The following is a 19,737-nucleotide window of genomic DNA, read 5'->3' on the forward strand; positions in this document are numbered from 1 at the left end:
CCCTATCTATTTTTTTTTTTTTTTTTTTTTCTAAATTAAAGGTGAATTTACTACTTTTTCCCCTCCGCTTTCTATTTTAATGACTTGTGTCAACATTATACTGAAAAAGCAATAAATAAATTCAAATCGAAATAATATTTCATCTTTTTAGGTTTGAATGCGAGTTCCCTTCTATTTAAAGATTGGGATTCTGCCTTAAGGAGCATATAGAAACTTTGGATATTTTTAGGTTTATTATTATTATTTAATAAAATTACTTTTTTTTTACTGAAATTTATTAAAATACATTCTTTTCCCATTTCAACCACGATACCTACGAGTGCGAGTACATGAGTGACTTTTAACTTCCCCCCAAAAATGGACAGTAATTCGATAAAGCAATGTGCTGTTACCCCACATCAGGGGCAGGAGTTATAGAAGTGTATTTTATATGCTCTACCTGTCAGCTTACGTTAAGGACACTGCGAGGAAGCAACCTAAGATTATTATTAACTTAAAAGAAATACAATCTGCAAGAGATTTTTCCCCCACAACTCTCCCTCCCTTTTTTTTCCTTCTGTGTTTTCCCTTTCATCCATTCTTTCCCTTTTTCCTCAACTCTCTCCCCCTTTTTCTGCTTCTGTATTTCCCTTCTCTCCCTCTCTCTCTCTCTCTTTCTCTTTCTCCCTCTAAGTTTCCCTTCTTCCCATTCCCTCACTCGCTTTCGTCCCATCATCTTTCTCCCCTCCTTATTTCTTCCTCTTTCCTAACTTTCTTATTTATTTCCCTTGAACTTTTTTTGTCTTTTCCCTCCTTCCCCTTCTCTCCCAATTTTCGTAAAGTTAGTGGAAATTTGTCATCTGATGAAATTAAATATAGGGTGCCCGAAAAGTTTCGGCACTCCCTCCTCCACGAACTTCTGAGAGCCAGCCTAATTTTGAGTAGCGCCTTGTGTCTACCTTGTAATCACTAGGTCGCGGGTTCGATTCCCACCCGGGGTGGATTTTATCCTAAACAGATAAGGTATGTTCCCGGAAAGACTGGCTTTCTCCTATCCTGTCTTCCTTCTCTCTTCCATTTCGGGACGATAAGACTTTAGCAGTTACAGTTCCCTCTATCAAACCTCTTTGAAACTTCTGAGGGGATCTTATTTATTTGACGTTTCGGTTGGATGCTAGTCTATTTTCCTGACGGTGTATTACTAACACTCGGTTCCTGTCAGATCCTTGAAGTTACGCAACGTCGAGCGTGTCTACTGTTTGGACGAGTGACCGCGTGTCGTTGGTTTGAATGTACTTAATTTTATTATTGCGGACTTTCTTAAGCTTTCAGCGAGACAGTGATTTTTTTCTAATAAGTCTTGACTAACTACCTACTTGTCTACTAATTTCGTTATTTCCTAAGTAGAAACAAGACAGGAAAAGTCTCCTATCCTGTCTTTCCAGGGGGCACGGTTAGTCCAGTGGTAACGCGCTTGCTTGCCATGCAGAAGGTCCCGGGTTCGAATCCCATCATCGACGAAAATTTGTACTCTTTTTTCGATTGCAAATATTTCAACGGGTTACTTTCTGCTGTTCTCGTGTTGACCCAGCACCTAAATGGGGAGTATTGTGCCTAGTGTCGAAACACGTTTTGAGGTCCCTAGAGCCTAAATGCAAAGTTTCAGCCATTGGTCCGTGTGTGTGTGTCTGTGTGTCTGTCTGTAAACAAAATATCTCGAGAATGGTAAGAGCTAGAGACTTGAAATTTGGTATGTAGCTGTCAAATGTGACAAGGATGCGACACGAAACTTTTGGTTAAGACCGGTGCTACGGTTGGCGGCATTTTACCGCTTTTTGGCGGTTTTTGGTGTAATTTAACAATATCTCGGGAACGGTATGAGCTAGAGACTTGAAATTTGGTATGTAGTTCACAAGTGTGACAAGGATGCAACACAAAACGTTTGGTTGCGATGGTTGCTGCGCTTGGCGGTATTTTGACCGCTTTTGACAGATTTCGACCGTTTTTTGGCGGTTTTCAGCTATAGCGACAAAACGGTTAGAGATATTGTAAAAGTTAGGGTAAAAGAACACTCAAATAAGCATCATTCAATAGGATAAGGAAAGTCGTGTGATGTTCACACCATATTTTCTACTTTGGTCACCTTGAAATTGCATGTAGAACATTCCTAAAGCAAGTACCTATCTTCCCTTACTAAAGATCTAAAGAAGTTTTGGTAAAGTTCCAGTTTCAGTTAAATGCTCAAACTTGAAAAAAAACTTCTATATACGAAAAGACTTGTTTTAGAAGTGTTCTACATGTAATTTCAAGGTGAGCAAAGTAAAAAAAGTGACCAAAATTATTATTAGTTTACCTAGAAATCACCACATAAAATGTAGCACAATCACCTCTCTATCACTCCAAAAAGGAAGAATACTACTTTCTATCACCCCATAGAAGGGAAAATACTCCCTTTTATCACCTCTAATAGTCCCTTCTATCATTTTATATGAAGGAGAATACGCCTTTCTAGGGTAAAACCCCCAATGGCCGACACCTGTTGTAATCATCGACACCCTTCTCGTATTTCTTTAATAATAAGAAATCTGCGTGGTTTACACGTGATCAAATTTATGCACTAGGATCTCCTCACCCTCCTCTATCTTTTTCACAATATTACAGCTTAGATGCCTCGGTCGTCTGAGAGACATGAGCCAGACTAGATAGAATTACGTCAGTTTGTTAAGAAAGTGCTTTTTTTGTTAGCGTTTTGCTAAGGTAAGAGTTGTTTTTAAATGCGTTTTTTGTACTTTTCTTTTTATTTTACCACTATTGGACTTTTTTCCTGTGACAGTTAAGCTTTCTAGTTAATAATTATCCAAATAAAAATTAAAAATATATGATTTATTTGGAAATGGGGAGGGGTGTCAACGACCTCCTCAAAAATTACTCATGAAAGTAATCTCCGACACGGGGTGTCAGGTAACAATTTTCACATATTTTAGTCGCCGACACAATTGAAGTAATAGAAATTTGTGATCTCTACTGAGAACATCCAAAAACAGGTAATCTTTAATGTTTTCTATGGCGATTATCTTTGATTTTTATTGGCAGGTGTTTATCAATGTTTAATTAATTGATAAAGTTGTTTTATTGACATTTTTTAGCTATTTATTTAAAAGAAGGAGGAGCGTCTTCCCATTATTTTAAAAGGAATCTAACTAATCAATTAATTGTGAGTTTTAACAACAAAAATCTACCTTCAAGGTATCTTTTACTGCTTCCATAATATCAGACAGTGATTCGGTGAAGTGTAGAAATTACTAAGAAAAAAAAAAGAAAAGAGTTCCTAAAAATTAGTGAAGGAAGCCCTTAGTAATACTGTGATATCCACAAAAATTTGCCTCTCTATACAGCTTCACCACAAAACTTGAATTTTTAGATGTAGGTATTTTCTGTTTCGAAGTTTCACCACAAACAATAATTATTCGTGATTTGGGTTTTAGATTTATTTTCCCGACAGAATTTCTCATTCTTTCTGATTTCCATAATACATTTCTTCTCTCTCTCTCTCTCTCTCTCTCTCTCTCTTCTTTATTTTCCATCACAATATGTAGATTATTCTTGGTAACTTTAATTCATTCAGTATATTTCCTCCTTTGATCTTTGTGAGCCATTGTTATCTCTACGTCTTCTTCTTCTTTCTTTCTTTCTTTCTTTCATTTTCTTCTTCCTTCTTCTTTTTCTTTTCATTTTCTTCTTCTTCTTCTTTCTTTTCTTCTTTCTTTCATTTTCTTCTTCCTTCTTCTTTCTTTCATTTTCTTCTTCCTTCTTCTTTTTCTTTTCATATTCTTCTTCGTATTTCTTTATTTTCCTATTCTTATTGTTTCCCTTCATTATCTTCCTCCTCTTTTTTTGTACTCCAATTTCTTCCAAATTCCCTTTCATCACGTCCATTACGGATTAAGAGTAGTGCAAGAACAGCAAAATTACATTGTACTCAAGTGGTCTGTGTCGTAGTATGTCCATCTTGTAATCAAAAAGGCAAGGTAGGCGTGGCTTCAACTTTTTTAGAGATATGTATTTATTTATTTAAAGGAGATTTATCAATAAAGTTATTGTGTATTTTATTGTACGAAGAAGAACTCATATGTAAAGTGAAGGATAAATGTAAGATGTAAGATCGAATATGTTTTATTGGAAAAATTAATGACAATGAAAACGCTCAGGGAAGAGAGGAAGGCAGGAAAACTATCTATTGAGATGTTGCCTTAGCAACCAGAATACAGAGTGGACTGGTCATTGTAAATACTGGGTGAATACACAACAAAAGTTCCATCTCTGCTTCAACTTTTTTTAAAGACATTTATTTGAAGGAGCCTTCAACTTTGATTTGGTATAGATTTTGAAAAATACCCATACGGGTATTTTTCAAAAAATATAGCCCTAAATGGGTTAACCCCAACTAACCCTTTTCGGTTCGCCACTGAGGTTCATTTTCATTTCTCTTGGTAGTATGTAGATGTTTTTCCTTCTCATTTTCTTTTTCTTGGTGGTTGGATTTCTATTTTCCATCACAATATGTACATTATTCTTGGTAACTTTAATTCATTCAGTGTATTTCCTCCTTTGATCTTTGTGAGCCATTGTTATCTCTACGTCTTCTTCTTCTTTATTTCTTTCTTTTCTTCTTTCTTTCATTTTCTTCTTCCTTCTTCTTTTTCTTTCCATTACGGATTAAGAGTAGTGCAAGAACAGCAAAATTACAATAGACTCAAGTGGTCTGTGTCGTAGTATGTCCATCTCGTAATCAAAAAGGCAAGGTAGGCGTGGCTTCAACTTTTTTTTAGAGACATCTATTTATTTATTTAAAGGAGAATTAACAATAAAGTTCCATCTCTGCTTCAACTTTTTTTAAAGACATTTATTTGAAGGAGCCTTCAACTTTGATTTGGTATAGATTTATAAGAGCTCAAAGTGGGTATGGGTATCTCTCAAAAATAGCCCTAAAGGGGTTAACCCCAATTAACCCTTTTGCGTTCGCCACTGAGGTTCATTTTCATTTCTCTTGGTAGTATGTAGATGTTTTTCCTTCTCATTTTCTTTTTCTTGGTGGTTGGATTTCTTTGTTTTTTTCTTCTTCTTCATCTTCTTTTCATCTGTTTTTCTTCACTTCTTGGTCTATTTTTTTCCTCAATTTTTAGGTTAGTTGAGATTTTATTCCAATTTCATTTATCAATATGTAAAAGTTAGTCAAGTTTTCCCCTCTTCTTCTTCTTCTTCTTCTTATTTTTCTTCTTCTTCTTTCACTTAGGTATTACTTTCCTATTTAAATAAAAAAAAAATGTTGAAAAGTTAGGCAACATCGGGCGAGGCATAGAATTGTAGATGTTTTTCCTTCTCATTTTCTTTTTCTTGGTGGTTGGATTTCTTTGGTTTTTTCTTCTTCTTCTTCATCTTCTTTTCATCTGTTTTTCTTCACTTCTTGGTCTATTTTTTTTTCCTCAATTTTTAGGTTAGTTGGGATTTTATTCCAATTTCATTTATCAATATGTAAAAGTTAGTCAAGTTTTCCCCTCTTCTTTTTCTTCTTCTTCTTTCACTTAGGTATTACTTTTTACTTTCCTTGAATTTAAATAATGAAAAAAAAAAATATGTTGAAAAGTTAGGCAACATCGGGCGAGGCATAGAATTGAACGGGTGACACGGCGACAGTTTGGATGTACTATCCGTAGACCCAATGTTCTCTAACCTCTTGAAATGATCAAAATAATAGTGCTTATTTATACTGCTCGCATAGGACTGAAAAGTCCCTTTACTCCAGCAGTGGGCTACTACTATTATTGCGGTCAAATTCTCAAATTATATTGAGGATAAAATTCCATACTTTGACTGGGATTGAACCCACGCCCTCCTGTTTACCAGGCGAGCGCCTTGACCACTACACCACCGAGGCAGGTGGTGTACTTTTTAAAGTCAGTCTATCTTCCTGACGGTGTATTACTAACACCCGGTTCCTGTCAGATCCTTGAAGTTACGCAACGTCGAGCGTGTCTACCGTTTGGACGAGTGACCGCGTGTCGTTGGTTTGAATGTACTTAATTTTATTATTGCGGACTTAAACTTTAAGCGAAACAGTGATTTTTTTCTAATAAGTCTTGACTAACTACCTACTTGTCTACTAATTTCGTTATTTCCTAAGTAGAAACAAGACAGGAAAAGATTCTTAAGCTCTCAGCGAAACAGTGATTTTTTTCTAATAAGTCTTGATTAACTACCTACTTGTCTACTAATTTCGTTATTTCCTAAGTAGAAACAAGACAGGAAAAGGGTTTTGCACAACTTTTCAGTCGCCCTATATGGAAGGAAAACAAACAATTATAGTCCCCCCCCTCTCTCTCTCCCTCCCCCTCCCTATGTTTTAGAGGCTATAAAGTACACGGTTCCACATATAAGTATAGGGGGTGTATCAAAAGCAGAAACATGATAATAGATTATGACTTGTTCATACAGGGTGTTCAACCCAAAAGTGCCCCATAGGAAGTGCTCATCGTGAAATCAATTTTCACCCCCATAAAAGCCTTGCTGTTTTTACCCTTTAAATGAAAATTTGATTGAGGTTTGAGTAGCGAAAGCGTTATTTGAAGGCAATAAATAAATAAAAATAGAATACCTACATAAGAAATAAAAATAATGAAAAAGTAAATATCAGACGAACGAACTTTCAAGAGTTATCGAAAAAAAAAAAAAAAAAAAAAAAAAAAAAAAAAAAAACCAAAAAAAAAAAAAAAAAATGGTGGGATTTTTTTTTATTAAGAAAAAAAAAAAAAATCCAATGCACAAACTAAATAAAAGAAATCGTTGGAATTTTTTATTACTAGGTACCTATGTTATATATTTATTTTTAAGTGTTCATTTTAACCAACTAAAACGAACTCACTCGCTCGAGTTTATATTTCAAGGCACTATTTTCCAGCGCCACCCCGTATACACAGTGATTTACAGGGGGGTACATTTCACATACGTAACTTCCTGGAGATCCTGGATAACGTTTTCCTGTGTCGAAGGAAGCGCGTACATTTTGTACCGCTTTCATCCCCCCATTTTACCCAATCTATTCTATTCTATTCCATCTATTCTGCTTTCTCTTATTCTATTCTATCCTAAAATTCCTGAATTTAAAAATGAAAAAAAAGGTTATATTTTTATAAATGTTTAAAAATAAACAAAAATTATCGGCCATTATTATTTATTTTGCAGTACATAATATTATACATATTTATTGAGAAAATTGCAAGCTGAAGAAGAGCCAGGAAAAAATAATCGAATTTCTTCCCATTATTTTAAAGGCATCTAAATAATGAATTGTGAGTTGTAACAACAAAAATCTACCTTTAAGGTATCTTTTACTGCTTCCATAATATCAGGCAGTGATTCGGTGAAGTTTAGAAATTACTAAGAAAAAAAAAAAGAGTTCCTAACATTTTCTTACTACATACTATCTTTATTAGACTCGAAAATCGTTTTTTTATTAGACTACGAAAAGCGTAGCTCTTCGCCAGGGCTCTTTAGAATAGAATAGATTAAAATCTAGTTAGTCAGATTTTCCTTTGGGTGTTTTTTTAGTTAGTATTACCTAGAATAGATCTCAAATCAGTTCTTCAGTTTATTTCATGCAGGAATCTATCGGAGATGTCACAAGAGGTCAGTGTGGGGTTCAAAATCATGAAATTTCTTCGGGTGTGAAAATTTTTAGCTCTTTTTTAAGCTAGGTATATTCCCTTTTTTCGTCTTTTGGGTCACTAGAAAACTGGAAACTATGAAATCTCAAAATTTCATTTAAAAAAACACCAAAATTAAAACGATAAAAAGGTGGGGAGAAAAATATCAAACTATTTTTAACACGGTGGGGAAAAGGGAAAAAGAGGGGGGGAGGGAGGAGAAGGGACAAAAAAAATGGGAGTTTTGTCGTCTCCACTAAAACCGGAGTGGATAATGAAACGCTGCCCCCATTCATTACGCGATAACACACCAGAATGTTCAGAGTCCAGGCCATTATTTTTCCCCATAATATCCCTCTCCCATTTTTTTCGAGGGGGGGAAAACACGGAAAGGGGGAGAAAGGGAAATATAATAAAGTGGGACGCTTGTTTTTTTTTTTGCTCGTTTTTTATGGGATTTTTTCCTTTTCCCCTGCTTGACTTTTTATAAACTATGAATGAACTGGGAGAAATGGGTTAAAAGCGTATCAGCAGTAATATTCCTACCCACACACACTTTTCGGTCTTTAACGGGTTAGCCCCTTAGCTGGTATGTGGTGTTTTTAGGGCTGGGTCTTTTCCTTTTTATATGGTCTTCTATTTTTCTTTTGGTAGGTAGCGGTAGGTGGGTACCTCGTCCAATCGGGGGTTTTGGGTTCTCTTAATTTCTCTATCTCTGATTTTCCTCGGTATGTGCCTGTTTTTCACTTGAATCATCTTTCATCACTGGGACTATCTTTGAAACGTTTTCCTACATAACTTCCTCTCCCTATTCTTAAGTTACGGTCAGCTAACTCCGTTCTTCATCATTTGACAGTACATGAGTACTCATAGAAGAGTTTTATGACATTTGATGATCTGTCCCATGTCGGGTTATTTTTACGTAGGTTGGAGAATTCAGGACCTAAGGGACAGAAAGACCAATTTTCTCATGTAGGCTTGTTTTTACTTATGCTGAAGAAATTCAGGGTATAAGGGAAAAAAAGAGCCCTTTCTCTCCCGGCGGGCTAAGAATCGCTAGGTCCCCGTCTCGCCCCTTTGACTAACACCATCTCCCATCGTGTGTTGTGCAGGCTCTAACGGGTTAGCCCCTTAGCTGGTATGTGGTGTTTTTAGGGGCTGGGTCTTTTCCTTTTTATATGGTCTTCTATTTTTCTTTTGGTAGGTAGCGGTAGGTGGGTACCTCGTCCAATCGGGGGTTTTGAAATGGGTTAAAAGCGTATCAACGGTAATATTCCTACCCACACACACTTTTCGGTCTCTAACGGGTTAGTCCCTTAGCTGGTATGTGGTGTTTTTAGGGCTGGGTCTTTTCCTTTTATATATGGTCTTCTATTTTTCTTTTGGTAGGTAGCGGTAGGTGGGTACCTCGTCCAATCGGGGGTTTTGGGTCCTCTTAATTTCTCTATCTCTGATTTTCCTCGGTATGTGCCTGTCTTGCACTTGAATCATCTTTCATCACTGGGACTATCTTTGAAACTTTTTCCTACATAACTTCCTCTCCCTATTCTTAAGTTACGGTCAGCTAACTCCGTTCTTCATCATTTGACAGAGCATGAGTACTGATAGAAGAATTTTATGACATTTGATGATCTGTCCCATGTCGGGTTATTTTCACGTAGGTTGGAGAATTCAGGACTTAAGGGACAGAAAGACCAATTTTCTCATGTAGGCTTGTTTTTACTTAAGCTGAGGAAATTCAGGGTATAAGGGAAAAAAAGAGCCCTTTCTCTCCCGGCGGGCTAAGAATCGCTAGGTCCCCGTCTCGCCCCTTTGACTAACACCATCTCCCATCGTGTGTTGTGCAGGCTACCCTGCAGCGGCCGCGTACGGGTATTTCCCCACCGGCCCCGCACCCCCCGGGCCCCCCCACCACCAGCCAACTTGGTAGTATGTAGAATAGAATAGAATATACCTTGTTTATCCTGCCCGAATAGGACTGAAAAGTCCCTTTACCTCAGCAGTCTAAACAAGGTCTCGTATATTTGATGGGTTAAAGAATAATATGTAGATGTTTTTCCTTCTCATTTTCTTTTTCTTGGTGGTTGGATTTCTTTGGTTTTTTCTTCTTCTTCTTCATCTTCTTTTCATCTGTTTTTCTTCACTTCTTGGTCTATTTTTTTTTCCTCAATTTTTAGGTTAGTTGGGATTTTATTCCAATTTCATTTATCAATATGTAAAAGTTAGTCAAGTTTTCCCCTCTTCTTTTTCTTCTTCTTCTTTCACTTAGGTATTACTTTCCTATTTAAATAAAAAAAAAATGTTGAAAAGTTAGGCAACATCGGGCGAGGCATAGAATTGAACGGGTGACACGGCGACAGTTTGGATGTACTATCCGTGGACCCAATGTTCTCTAACCTCTTGAAATGAACAAAATAATAGTGCTTATTTTTAGTGCTCGCATAGGACTGAAAAGTCCCTTTACTCCAGCAGTGGGCTACTACTATTATTGTGGTCAAATTCTCAATTTATAAGGTATTACTTTTCTTAAGTTTAAATCTAAAAAAAAAAAAAAAAAATGTTGAAAAGTTAGGCAACATCGGGCGAGGCATAGAATTGAACGGGTGACACGGCAACAGTTTGGATGTACTATCCGTAGACCCAATGTTCTCTAACCTCTTGAAATGATCAAAATATCTTCAATACCTAAATTTAGTAAATGTCAACTAACCTAAATTAAGAAGAAAAAAAAGAGCCTCCCAAAAATTTTTGATGTTTTTTAAGAAAAGCTTAAAAGACTTGCCAGTACTTTTATTTCAACTTTGGAAAGCGTCCCATATTTTGTTACCTTCTGCCTTCCTCGTTCGATTTTCACCTAACCCTAGTGAAAACTTGAAAATTTGATTCATCAATCAAAAGCCCCTTTTTTCGTTGACCAATTCCTTTAGAAATAAAGTCAGTAGATTGAGTGTGAAATTTGGTAGATTTGGCACATCCACCATTTCCCAATGCAGAACACTTGGCATCTCCACTAAATATGTCTTTAAATCTTTCCAAGAATATTTGTTGTCTCCACTAATTATACCTTTAAATCTTTACGAGATCATTAGGTATCTCCACTAATATACCTTTAAATCTTTACAAGATCATCTGGTATCTCCACTAAAATGCCTTTTCTCTTTTCTTTAGCTTCAAATCTTTGCTCATTCAACTAAGTTTCTTACATCCTGAACTAGTTTTGTTGATTTAACTCACCTTGATTATCATGTCCACTAAACGCCTAAATCTTTAATCATTTTCACCGATATCCTTCTCTATACTGATTTATTGATTCATCAATCAAAAGCCCCTTTTTTCGTTGACCAATTCCTTTAGAAATAAAGTCAGTAGATTGAGTGTGAAATTTGGTAGATTTGGCACATCCACCATTTCCCAATGCAGAACACTTGGCATCTCCACTAAATATGTCTTTAAATCTTTCCAAGAATATTTGTTGCCTCCACTAATATACATTTAAACATTTGGTATCTTCACTAAAATGCCTATTAAACTTTAAATCTTTCCAAGAACGGTTGTCTCCACTAATATTTACCTTTAAATCTTTACAAGATTATTTGGTATCTTCACTAAAATGCCTTTTCCCTTTTCTTTAGCTTCAAATCTTTGCTCATTCAACCAAGTTTCTTACATCCTGAACTAGTTTTGTTGATTTAACTCACCTTGATTATCATATACATTTAAACATTTGGTATCTTCACTAAAATGCCTATTTACCTTTAAATCTTTCCAAGAACGGTTGTTATCTCCACTAAAATGCCTTTATATCTTTACAAGATCATTTGGTATCTCCACTAAAATGCCTTTTCTCTTTTCTTTAGCTTCAAATCTTTGCTCATTCAACCAAGTTTCTTACATCCTGAACTAGTTTTGTTGATTTAACTCACCTTGATTATCATGTCCACTAAACTCCTAAATCTTTAATCATTTTCACCAGTATCCTTCTCTACTGATTTAGATTTCTCTCGATTTGTAGGATTTTCTTTAACAGATAGGTTTTATAGAAAATAGGATAGAGTTTTTCAACTAAAAACCTGATCTTCAATGAATTCCACCTAAAGTAACTACGTAAATAAATAACAAAAAATAAAATTATTGTATTTTATATTTTTATTTAAAGTTTTGTTGTCTAAGCTGAATCCCCTATAGTCCCGTCCACTATACCTTTTTTTATTACTATCATAATAATAAAGGAAGGACGGACCAACAAAGGGGGTGGGGGAAGGAAAAAAAGGATAGTAATAGATCCAAAATTAACGGAGTATAACTGGTGGAAATACGATAAATAAATAATAGAGAGAGAGAGAGAGAGGGAGAGAGAGAAAGAGAGAGAGAGAGAGAGAACAGGTGTAAATGCAAAGGTAAATAGAATAAATGAGAGAGAAAGAAAGAGAGAGAGAGAGAGAGAGATAGAGAGGGAGAGAGAAAACAGGTGTAAATGCAAAGGTAAATAGAATAAATAAGAGGGAAAAAAGTTAAATAGGCTAAACAAACAATGAAAAATAGGCTAAAAGGAATGAAAAATAGGTACAAATAGAGTGAGAAAGAGTGTTAGAAAGAGATATGAAGAAGTTGATGAAAAAAAAAAAGAAGAAAAGAGTTAGAGGGATGAACAGGGGAGAGACAAGGGGAATAGTGTAGGGGGTATGAAGACTAAAGTGAGGAGGAAAATGAACAGGGGAGAGACAAGGGGAATAGTGTAGGGGGTATGAAGACTAAAGTGAGGAGGAAAGGGGGAAAATTGTTTAAAAAAAAGGGATAAAGTGTGAAGGAGAGAGGGAAAATTTGTTAAAAGGGGTATAAACTGGGGAGTATAGAGGGAAAAAGCGCTGAAGAGGGATAAACTGAAAAGTAAAGGACGTCACAATAAGAGCGCAAGATTTGATTGGTTAATAAAGCATGGTCCTCCGTGGAACAAAATAGACTTCTTAGATGATTTGAGAAGTAAACATTCTGAAATTTTGTATGGAACAATAAATAATCAGGCAACTAACTTCCTCGACTTTGATGGTACATTCGTTTCCTTTTGACAAAATTTTCGATGACAAATTTGAGGAAATCAGGCTGTATCTCGTTGATGCAACTTTCAATTTCACCTTTCAATGCTTCAAAGCTTGTGGGGTTGTTGGTGTAAACCTGTGACTTTAGTTGCCCTCACAAAAAATAGTCTAAGGGGGGGGGGTGAAATTACATGATCATGGAGGGCATTTCTCGTCAGAAAAACGCAAAATGACAGGATTACGACTAGGAAAATGCTCTCGCAAAAGTGATAATGAATGTGTCGATTTTATTACCTATGCTAACGCGTTGTTGAACAGTTTTAGTTTTCAATGCTTCAAAGCTGGTGGGTTTGTTGGTGTAAACCTGTGACTTTAGATGCCTTCACAAAAAATAGTCTAGGAGGGTAAAATCACGAGAAACAGTCTCCATAGCTTTTTCTCGTCAGAAAAACGGAAAATGACAGGATTACGACTAGGAAAATGCTCGCGCATAAGTGATAATGTGTCGATTTCATTATGCTAACGCGTTGTTGAACCGTTTTAGACTTCATGATGACTAATTTTGATTTGTTTACAATCAATCTGTCAAAGATTGGGCGAGATAAAACAACGCATAACAAAGTTATGACCCTTTCAAATCTTGCGTTCTTATTGGAACACCCTTTATAAGAGTAGGAGGTATGAGGGATAGAGAGGGATGAAAATTTTGAAGAGGGACAAATTAGGAGAGACAAGAGGAATTGATGTGTAGGAGGTTGAGGGATAAAGTGACGAGGCAAGAGGGAGAAACTGTTGAAAGGGAGAAAGAGTAAGGGAGAATTTACATGAAGAAACATACCCAAGAACAAACAAGGCTCTATTTTCCCACCTTCTTTGCTTGCGTACACAAAAATTCCCATACGTACATTGTAGACACTTGAGTACAAAAAATCCGGCCCAATTGGCCATTTTAATTCCATGACCTTTTACTCTGATGGATCAGCCTTGTTAGCATAGATTCCTATTGGTTCGATTCCCGCCCGGGACGAATTTTATCCCTAACAGATGAGGCTCGTTCTCGGAACGCCTATCCTGTCCTCCTTCTCTTCCATATCGGTACAATTCGGTTTAAGCAGTTACAGTTCCCTTTATCAAACCTCTTATAAATGCTAGAAAGTCTCCATAGAATCTCCATCATTTTCATAGTTTTTTTTTTAAGAGGTTTGACAGAGGGAACTGTAACTGCTAGGGTCTTATCGTCCCGAAATCGAAGAGAGAAGGAATACAGGATAGGAGAAAGCCAGCCGTTCCGAGAACGAACATTATCCCATCAGGATAAAATCCGCCCCGGGCGAGAATCGAACCCACGGCCTAGCGCTTACAAGGCAGACGCACTACCAACTAAGCTAACTAGGCTTGCTTTCATAGGTTTTGATTCTTGGCGACTACGCACTACAAAAAGTTCCTTGTCTACGCTTCTAATGTACAACGGGTCTAAAGGAATGAAAATGCAAATTCTCCGGAATTTTAGCACTTGACTATACGTTAACCATGTTATGTTTTATGTAAACTATGTATTTATGTCAATGTAAATTCTATGAATGTTCTATGTACTTTCTATGTACATAATTATGTTCTATGTATGCAGGAGACATGGCGTGAACTAATTAACTTGCCGGAAAATTTATGAAATCACGGGAAAAACGTTTTGCCTAACTAAATTTTATTCGGGATAGGGGAGCGGTACCACGTGTGTGACACTAATCCTAATGTAGGCCTACGCACTACAAAAAGTTGCTTGTCTACGCTTCTAATGTACAACGGGTCTAAAGGAATGAAAATGGAAATTCTCCTGAAATTTTAGCTCTTGACTATACGTTAACCATGTTATGTTTTATGTAAACTATGTATTTATGTCAATGTAATGTTCTATGTACTTTCTATGTATGTTCTATGTATACGTTCTATGTATGCAGGGGACATGGCGTGAACTAATTAACTTGCCGGAAAATTTATCAAATCACGGGAAAAACGTTTTGCCTAACTAAATTTTATTCGGGATAGGGCTTACTATCTCTTTCCATCTCCCTCCCTCTCCCATATTGTTTGTCTCCCTCTTTCTTTTTCTCTTTCAATCTCTCTCCCTCTCCCTTGCTTTCTGTCCCCATCTATCTCTCTCTCTCACTCTCTCTTCCTGTCCCTCTTCCTTTCTCAATGATGATATCCCTTCCATTCCTCTTTCCTTTTGTTTACTTACTTGTTCCCTCCCTTTCTCACGCTAAGCAAATACTGTTAACATGGCGTATTAGTTACGGTGAATAGAGGCAGATAAATGAGAAAAATAGACGAAATTACATGGATAGAGAATAGAAAGAAAAAAGGAGAGAAAAAATAGAGAAAAAAAGAAGAAAGAGGATAGAAGAATGAAATTCAATGAGAGTCGAAGAAGGTAGAGAAAAAAAGGAAAGAGAGGAGAAGATAACGTAGGGTAAAATGAAAAGAGGTACAAAAAGTCAAGGCAGAATAAAATGGGAACGGGAAGAGGGAGAGAGAAGAAAAAAAGAATAACGAGAAGGAGAGCAAGGAGAAAAAATGGGAGAGGAAAGAAAAGGGAAGATAATATAAAGAGAGAAAAAGAGGTAAAAATAGACATGGCAGAACAAAATAGAAACGGGAGGAATGAAGAGAAAAGCTGGAGGGATAGATAAATGAAGTGGGAAGAGAAGAGGATGAGATGTAATGAGAGAAAAAAGAAATAGGAAAGTAAAGAATTACCTATATGAAGAAGAACAAGGAGAAAAAAATGGGAGAGGAAAAGAGGAATGAAGATAACGTAAAATGAGAAAAAGAGGTAAAAAATAGAGTAAAATAAAATGGAAACAGGAAGAAGGAAGAGAAAAGCTGGAGGGATCACTGAAGTAGGAAGAGATGTAATGAGAGTTAGAGGTAGCAGAAGAATGAATGTGAATGAACAAATGTAGGCTGAAATTGTACCTACGTTTGTAAAGCAGTGGCGGTTAACTGTAGGGTTATTTTATCCAAATAAATAAACAAACAAACAATCAGTCAAAAAAATAAAAAAAGTGATGAAATTAAAATTTCAATTCCTACTGGTCAATAGAACTTGTAAGAAAAGTGTTTTGAACATCTCCTCTAACATAATATTTCATTTGTGTGGAGTCTGTGGAGTAGTGCGAAAAAGTGATTGTGACATCTCCACTAATGATTTATGTGTAGCACATTGCATAATCAATCGAGATATACGGCGTTCATTAAAAATATCTAAAACTTTCTCGCTTTGAGTTCATAGGTTGTCGCGACAAATTTCGAGATCAGAGCTCATTTGTGTGAGAAAATCCTAAGTTATTCCTACTTTAACTTTATAGGGTAAGAGGACAAAATCATATATTTAGGCTTTTCTTTTTCGCACCATAAAAAGAGCCCATTTGAGAGTCCATTATGTAGGTACTGACTTTTTTTTTTAAGAGATTTGACAGAGGGAACTGCATCTGCCATGGTCTTATCGCTTATCGTCCCGAAATCAAAGAGAGAAGGAAGACAGGATAGGAGAAAGCCAGCCGTTCCGAGAACGAACATTATCCCATCAGGATAAATATCTTTAATTTGATATATAGGTCGACCAGGTTTGGATAAGTCCTTCTATGGGGACAGAGTGACAGACAGACACCGAAGCGAATACAATAGCCCGTCCACTATACCTTTTTTTATTACTATCATAATAATAAAGGAAGGACGGACCAACAAAGGGGGTGGGGGAAGGAAAAAAAGGATAGTAATAGATCCAAAATTAACGGAGTATAACTGGTGGAAATACGATAAATAAATAATAGAGAGAGAGAGAGAGAGGGAGAGAGAGAAAGAGAGAGAGAGAGAGAGAACAGGTGTAAATGCAAAGGTAAATAGAATAAATGAGAGAGAAAGAAAGAGAGAGAGAGAGAGAGAGATAGAGAGGGAGAGAGAAAACAGGTGTAAATGCAAAGGTAAATAGAATTCAACCCGGTACATAACCACAACCTGAGAGTCGGTAGACGAAGGAAAAATGTTCGATTCCTGAGTTGAAAAACCGCCGGTTTTCTTTTCATGACCTGAGCCAAAATCAGAGTATCACGTGACTTATAGGGTGGATTATAATGTGATTGTCTAGATTACTCTAGATTATAAAAGTCTGTGTGCCTCACGTAATTTCGATTGGAGTCTTGTGAAGTGTGCCATGGTGGATGGTGGCAACAAATTTGAGAAGCACTGTTCTAGGCCTTAGGCTGTGTTTATCTACCGGGTTGAGATGAGCTCGGACTAGGTGAGACAGGATATTGTTTCTCTAGTTTGGCATGGGAGTGGTAACTGAAAAACCAGGTTTACCAACCTTGCCTTCCCCCAACCGGTACATAACCACAACCTTAGAGTCGGTAGACGAAGGAAAAATGTTCGATTCCTGAGTTGAAAACCCGCCGGTTTTCTTTTTATGACCTGGGCCAAAATCAGAGTCTTTATGACTTTTGTTTCTCAATAAAATGTACAAATTAACTCGGTTTTTTAACTTTTAGATTTAGCAATCTGATTGGCTGAAAATTTTGAATTCAACCAATACTTACTTACTTACTTACTCACTTACTTACTTTACTTTCCATGTCCTCTTCTTTCTCATCAAATCTTTCTTCCCCAGAAGTTTGAGACGTAAATTGCCCTCTCATTTGCCGCAAGGCGATCTGCGTGAGTGCATGTCGTCTCCATTTGGCCGCATACCAGGAGATGTTCATGCGTCTGCTCACTGCCGCATCCGCAGGTTGCATCCTCTTCGTACCCCCATAGCTTTTTGGAGGAATACCTACCCCATAGCTTTTTGTTATATTTGCAGCAGGAGACTCCGGACTGAAGGCGATTGAGGGCCTTCCAGGTTAGGAATGGTTGGCTGCTCCCAATAGGTAGTTCCTCCAATCAAATTGCTTAATCCAAGGGTTAAATTTAACCTAGATTAAACTCTTATTTGGCCCTGGCCATAAGTGTAGATCCTGTTGTTTCGTTTGTATGAACGCCGTGTATCTCATTTGATTATGCAATGTGCCACGCATACACAATTAGTGGAGGTCTCACAATTCCTTTTCCTAACTGACGAGCCGTTTGGGCGTCTTGATGAAACACATCGGTAAAACAAACAGATTTACAGGTGGACTAATATAAAGTTATTGAGTTAAAACTTACAATTCACTTCCTTCGTTCATCACAATTCAATCTTTTTGGACGTACCACCCTGTATTTGTATTTCATGAACATGTTTATTTATTTTATTTTTATTCGTCTTTTTTTTCGCTTATGATTGCATTTCCCTGCATTAATTCTCTGTCTCTCTCTTCCTCTCACTCTCAGCTCTCTCTATCTTTCTGTCTCTCCCTCTCTCTCTCACTCTCAGCTCTCTCTATCTTTATGTCTCTCCCTCCCTCTTAGTCTCTCTCATACCTGTGTTCGTTGTATTTATTGAACCAAACGAAATCGCGTTAACCCTCCTCCCTCTCTCCCCTCCTCCCTTTTCTGTACCCCTCTCTCTCCCACCCCTTCTCATTCATCATTACTGCTTTCTCCTATTTATTCCCTATTCTACTTCCCTCCCCTCTTGCCAGCTATTCCCCCTCCCTACTCTCTCTTTCCTTCTCTCATCTCTCTCCTTTCTCCTCTCTTAATTTCCTCCCCTCCTTCTCTTCCTCCCTCCCCTCTAGCCCCCCATCCCATCCATCATTACCGTTTTTTCCTATACAACCTCCTCCTTTCGTTATTTTTGTTCAGGAGGGAGAGAGAGAAAGCTAAGAGGGAGAGAAAGAGAAAGAGAGAGAGAAAGCGAAAGAGAGAGAGGGAGAGAAAGAGAGAGAGAGAGAGGGAGAGAAAGAGAAAGAGGGAGAGGGAGAGAGAGAGGGAGAGAAAGAGAAAGAGAGAGAGGGAGAGAAAGAGAGAGAGGGGGGGTTCGATTTAGGACTTCCTCTACGCTTGAATTAAATGATTAATGGATTTTCACGTGACAAGTCAGAAGTTGAAAAGTTTAAGCTTGGCTAGGTCGTGGGTTCGATTCCCGCCCGGGGCGAACTTTATAAACAGATGAGTTTTCTCGGGAACGGTTGGCTTTCTCTTATCTTGCTGTTGGCTTTTTCGACCCTATTGATTCTGGATGAGGTTAAATCCATGTCCGAGAAAATTGTAATTGCAGCTATTCGAGGATCGTGTCGAACTATTTCCAACCATTTATATAAATAATGAAAGAAGGAAAAAAAAAAAAATGGAAAAATGAATTATTGATTACTGTGTCATGGGCAACCATCAAAGTCTGGATGGATGCCTCAGTAACTTTTTGAAGGTCCATATTGTGAAGTGTAACAGTTATTTCTCTATCTACAACCATCAAAGTGATGGCAGTTATGTAAAATATATTTTTACCTTCTTCTTCTTCTCCTTCTTCTGAGGAGTTGGGTAAATCCTTACTAGTTATACGTTATATACGTTATACAATGCAGGCTGAAAGCTGAAATATCCTTTTGATCGTCTTTCCATGAATCGTTTTCTCAAGAAATGAAGGGAAAAAATTTCACTTATCTTCCTCTCTCTTCTCCCATCTCCCTCCTTTCTCCTCTCTTAATTTCCTCCCCTCCTTCTCTTCCTCCCTCCCCTCTCTAGCCCCCCATCTCATCCATCATTACCGTTTTTTCCTATTCAATCCCCTCCCTTCGTTATTTTTGTTCAGGAGGGAGAGAGAGAGAGAGGGGGAGAGAAAGAGAAAGAGAGAGAGGGAGAGAAAGAGAGAGAGAGAGGGAGAGAAAGAGAGAGAGAGAGAGGGAGAGAGGGGGGTTCGATTTAGAACTTCCTCTACGCTTGAATTAAATGATTAATGAATTTTCACGTGACAAGTCAGAAGTTGAAAAGTTTAAGCTTCGCTAGGTCGTGGGTTCGATTCCCGCGCGGGGCGAACTTTATAAACAGATGAGTTTTCTCGGGAACGGTTGGCTTTCTCTTATCTTGCTGTTGGCTTTTTCGACCCTATT

General features: G+C 37.2%; 1 protein-coding gene across 1 annotated transcript in view; it reads left to right on the top strand.

Annotated features, from left to right (window-relative positions):
* LOC113470869 (RNA-binding protein Musashi homolog Rbp6-like) overlaps window positions 1-9,609 on the top strand; it is a 38,451-nt gene extending 28,842 nt beyond the window's left edge. Inside the window, exon 3 of the mRNA XM_026829603.1 lies at window positions 9,527-9,609. Coding sequence (XP_026685404.1) covers window positions 9,527-9,609 — 83 coding nt within the window. The remainder of the gene's footprint in view (window positions 1-9,526) is intronic.
* The last annotated feature ends 10,128 nt before the right edge of the window (window positions 9,610-19,737 follow it).

The sequence above is a fragment of the Diaphorina citri genome, unplaced genomic scaffold (genome assembly GCF_000475195.1).
Source record: "Diaphorina citri unplaced genomic scaffold, Diaci psyllid genome assembly version 1.1 scaffold1887, whole genome shotgun sequence".
Taxonomy (NCBI): domain Eukaryota; kingdom Metazoa; phylum Arthropoda; class Insecta; order Hemiptera; family Psyllidae; genus Diaphorina; species Diaphorina citri.